General features: G+C 47.4%; 1 protein-coding gene across 4 annotated transcripts in view; it reads right to left on the minus strand.

Annotated features, from left to right (window-relative positions):
- The window catches only part of LOC104499680 (AP-2 complex subunit beta), a 75,143-nt gene that overhangs the window by 66,861 nt on the left and 3,963 nt on the right, over positions 1–4,319 (minus strand). For all 4 annotated transcript variants that reach the window (XM_010143222.1, XM_010143221.1, XM_010143219.1 and 1 more), the window contains exons 4-5: positions 2,245–2,415; positions 2,033–2,107 (exon numbers count right to left, since the gene is read on the minus strand). In XM_010143222.1, coding sequence (XP_010141524.1) covers positions 2,033–2,107; positions 2,245–2,415 — 246 coding nt within the window. The remainder of the gene's footprint in view (positions 1–2,032; positions 2,108–2,244; positions 2,416–4,319) is intronic.

Below are 4,319 nucleotides of genomic sequence, written 5' to 3' on the forward strand. Positions count from 1 at the left end.
CTCTTCTCAGTAATCTTTCTTTTGATAGCTGATGCTGATACATACATTTCACTGCAAAAGAGCTTCCAGGCAGGGCTGTGTTCCACCTGATCTTGGAGAAACACCTTGGGAAATATCAGCTTGCACCCAAATACAGCCCATCTGGCAAATGCAACTCGGGGCATCAGGAACCGCCACTGGTGGTTCACACGGAGAAAGCAGCAGTGAGCTGGATGCTTTGATGAGGAAGATGAGCCTTAATTAGGGTTGAATAGCTCCTGTACTTTCGAGGAATCACCATGCCATAAAGGCATGAATTTCAAAGGGGACCAAAACAATAAATTTAACTAGAAGTGATGTCTGTATCTACAAGAAATTGTAGCCTGATTAAATATGGTATTAACTCAGCAGCTCTAAGAGCCCCACACCTGATAAAATCTCTCCCCATGCACCCTTAAAAAGCAAGAATATACTGCCCTGCCTAGAGTAAAACCCGGGCAGCCAGCACACCAACACCAGCTCTGTCATCTGCTCAAGGCCTCCAGATCTGAAGACACACCAGAGGCCTCTCCTCTCCACCACCATCCCTCCTCCGAAGTGCACTCTCCTGCTGTGAAGAGCAGGGAGTGCTTCCCAGGGCAGGTGCTGTGATCCGGCACAGCCTCCGTGGCTGTGGAGCTGCGAGCAACTGCAGCAGCTGCAAAGGTCTTGCTGTCGCAGCCCATCCTCCTCACCACCAAGGACCTCATTAGCTGTAGTCATGTGTTATTAGGAACCTCTATGGTACTTCTGGTGGTTTACGTAGCAAATGGAGCATTTCTCCTCTTCCCTCCCTTAGTTTCAGTCAATATTGTGTTCACGTAATTTTGAAATAGGTATCAGTGCTCTCATAACAGCCAATGGTTCATTTACCAAACCAGTCAGTTCCACAGAGAACAACGAGCAGAAAGGGCAAGGAAAACCTTATTAAATTCTCCTGAAGCACTGCATCTTTTCAGCCTGAGCTCCTCACTCATATCCTCGTGGCTGTAATCAGAAGAAAATTAGAGTTGGAACCAAGGCTAGAAGAGTAGGTCACGTCCCTGTCCACAGCACACTCCACTGCTGCCTGCGAGCAGTGAATGCCAGGGGCCAGCATTAAGTGGAACTAAAGCAGGCCAGTCAAGTACTTTTGGAAGCTGCAAGGCACACCCTCAACACTGAACTAAAAAAGCAGGTGTTTCCCTGTATGCCTCCAAATTGCCCAGACAGAGAGAGTATCAAGTCAGCAATTTGTTTTATGTGGTTTGATTCACATGCCACAGAAAGAGCTGTTGACCTGCCCTAATAATGTGAAATTATGTCTTTACACAGAGTCAGATCAGATCTGTGCTCTAAAGGAGCTAAAAGAGAGCAGTCACACCCTTAACCTCCAAGTTAAACCAAGCCACAGGAGTTTTCTTCCCTGCTCGGAGTTATGATGATGCTGGTGTGCTCGCTGGATCCCTGCAGATCCCAGCAAAACACACTGAATGAGCGGATTATGCAGCGGGGCACTTCAATCCATCGGCCACCACCTTCTAGTGACACAGTGACAGTGGAAGATGCCTGGCATGGAAACGGACCCTTCATTGACTGTGAGGAAATACTGATGTAGTAGGTAATTTAATCCCGGGAAACTCTTGGTCTCGATCTCCACCTCTGCTCTGATGACTCATTTAACTTCATTAAACACATAAGCATTGATTTTCCTCACTCATTACAGGCCACTGGATTTATCTGCACTACTGAATGAATTCATCCAACTTCTCACTCCAAGAAGAGCCAAAGCCTGCAGGAAAGCAACAGCATCACGTATTTCTTGCTCCTCTGACTCATCTGACCAGGAAGTTAAACCTTTGCTGCAGCACCCGACAGGCAGAACAGGCAAAAGCCCAAACACATCTAAGAATAGAAAGTATTTCCTGTTTTCTGAGGCAACACATTCATCACAGTGCATCGGTTGTAATTAAAAAGCCTTCACGTGTCTGATTATCTGTCCATTACGAACCTAAGCGCTGCGCAGATACGTTACCATGGGATTGGAGTCTGCAATCAGGTCACGCAGAGAATCCAGAAATCCTTGGTCCTCCACCATCTGGGCATTGATGTCGTGCAGCTTCGCAACACAGACAGCTGCAGTCTTTCGTACGTAAGGGTCTTCATCCTTCAGACACTTGCGAAGCGGCTCACACAAGTACTCGGTGATCTTGTCTACCCGGATGCACCCCATTGTTCGGACTTGATGTCGTGCAGCTTCGCCACACAGACAGCTGCAGTCTTTCGTACGTAAGGGTCTTCATCCTTCAGACACTTGCGAAGCGGCTCACACAAGTACTCGGTGATCTTGTCTACCCGGATGCACCCCATTGTTCGGACAGCCAGAGCACGGATGAGAGGGTTTGGGTCTTCACAGTCCTGTGGCAGGACAGAACACACGTAAACAGGTCTGCACCACTGACACCTTCCCAGCAGCCAGGATCAGGCTGGGTTAAAACAAAACGCGTTCTCTCTGATTACACACTACAAAGAGGCACTATTTCAGGTCAGGGATAAAAGATGGAACTTACTGGTTCACAGAAACAGTCTACACCATCTCAAAATGTTTTCAGGTTACGACAGCTTGTGAAATTGTGATCTCAGTGTCCCTTAATTCCCAAAAGCCTCTCGAAGCTTCTTTCACCAGGATCTAGCAGGTGCAGCTAAGCTAGGGAGCAGCTCTCGTCACACAAAAGCAAGCCACTTTCAGACAAAGTAACATACTGTTCCCAGTCGTACTAGTTTAACAGAGAAAGAGAATTCAAAGGGGAAAATCCACACCTAAACACAGTGCTACTTCTCGCAGGCCATCAGTTCTAGACACAAGCATCTCCTACCTCTGCAACACTGAGCAAAGGCTACACTAGAGGTGCTCTTCTGATGAGGAAAAAGAAAAAGCAGAAGGGAATATAACACTTCATTCCTCAAGACTACGTCACTTTCCATACACCCAACCCATGTACATCCCGAGCAACAATCCTCCAAAACCAGCCTACAAAAGGATGGCTGCAGAATGACCTCTGAAAGCACCAGGTACGTTTACCTCTCACTGTCGCAACTCCCCACAGCTGAAAGACCACCGAACCCAACCCTTCTAAAGCACACAAGAGAAGCAACACCTCCTACCAATGCATCCAACACCTTGAACTGGGAACTGCGGGTGAAGTGCTGAGCTAGTGCAGACTTGTGTCAACACTTTCTCTTTACTAACCCTGGTTCCTCAACGCGCCAAGAGGCACATCAGTCATTTCCTCGTATGGAAAAACACGAAGCTGGAAAATACCACGCTTGTTTGTTAGCCCATTCTAACAGAATTACACTTTAAAGATAGGACAGACCAAAATATTCTCTCCAGAGGGACATCTTCCCTGGCCAGGAGACTGGACCTCTCTCAGCCTCCGTCTTCTCACCTCTTTCAGCCTCAGAAACTTAAAACATGATCAGATTCCTCAGTGTCTCAGATTTTGTAATGCTCTAGGAGAAGTCTCAAACCTTTTCTAAGCACCAGGTTTTAACTTACGTAATGTAGGACTGAAATAACATTTCCTAGTTAAGGAGAGGCAACTTGACAGCAGAATTAAATGCAATACAGCAACCAGGCTGTTATTCTTCCAGTGAACTGTCTTTCAGTTTCACCAGAGAAAGGTTTTCCATACAGAGAACAGCTGAAACATCCAACCAGAGATACTGCAAAGCCTGGAAAATCATAGAATCATAGAGTAATTGAGGTTGAATAAGACCTTTAAGATCATCTTTGCCACCAAACCACCACATCTACACATCCTCTAAAAAAAATAAATCTGTTAACCAATATTAGAAGTTGGTCTTTAATGATGATTAGTAAAATAGAAGCAGCTTTCACAGAATCTCGGACTAGTGGGGGTTGGAAGAGACCTCTGGAGACCACCCAGTCCAACCCCTTGCTGCAGCAGGGTCCAGGCAGGTTTGGGATCTCTCCAGAGCAGGAGACTCCACAACCTCTCTGGGCAGCTGGGGCCAGGGCTCCCTCACCCTCACAGCAGAGAAGTTTCTCCTCATTTTCAGGTGGAACATTCATGTTCCAGTTTGTGTCCATTGCCCCTTGTCCTGTCACTGGGCACCACTGGGCAGAGTCTGGCCCCTCCTCCTGACCCCCCTTTAGCTATTGATCACATTGATGAGGTCCCCTCTCAGGCTGCTCTTCTCCAGCTGAACAGCCCCTGGACTCTCAGCCTGCCCTCGGCACAGAGATACTTCAGGCTCCTCAGCACCTTCACAGCCCTTCACTGGACTCTCTCTTTCCC

The sequence above is a fragment of the Buceros rhinoceros genome, unplaced genomic scaffold (genome assembly GCF_000710305.1).
Source record: "Buceros rhinoceros silvestris isolate BGI_N320 unplaced genomic scaffold, ASM71030v1 scaffold9899, whole genome shotgun sequence".
In the NCBI taxonomy this organism is placed as follows: Eukaryota; Metazoa; Chordata; class Aves; order Bucerotiformes; family Bucerotidae; genus Buceros; species Buceros rhinoceros.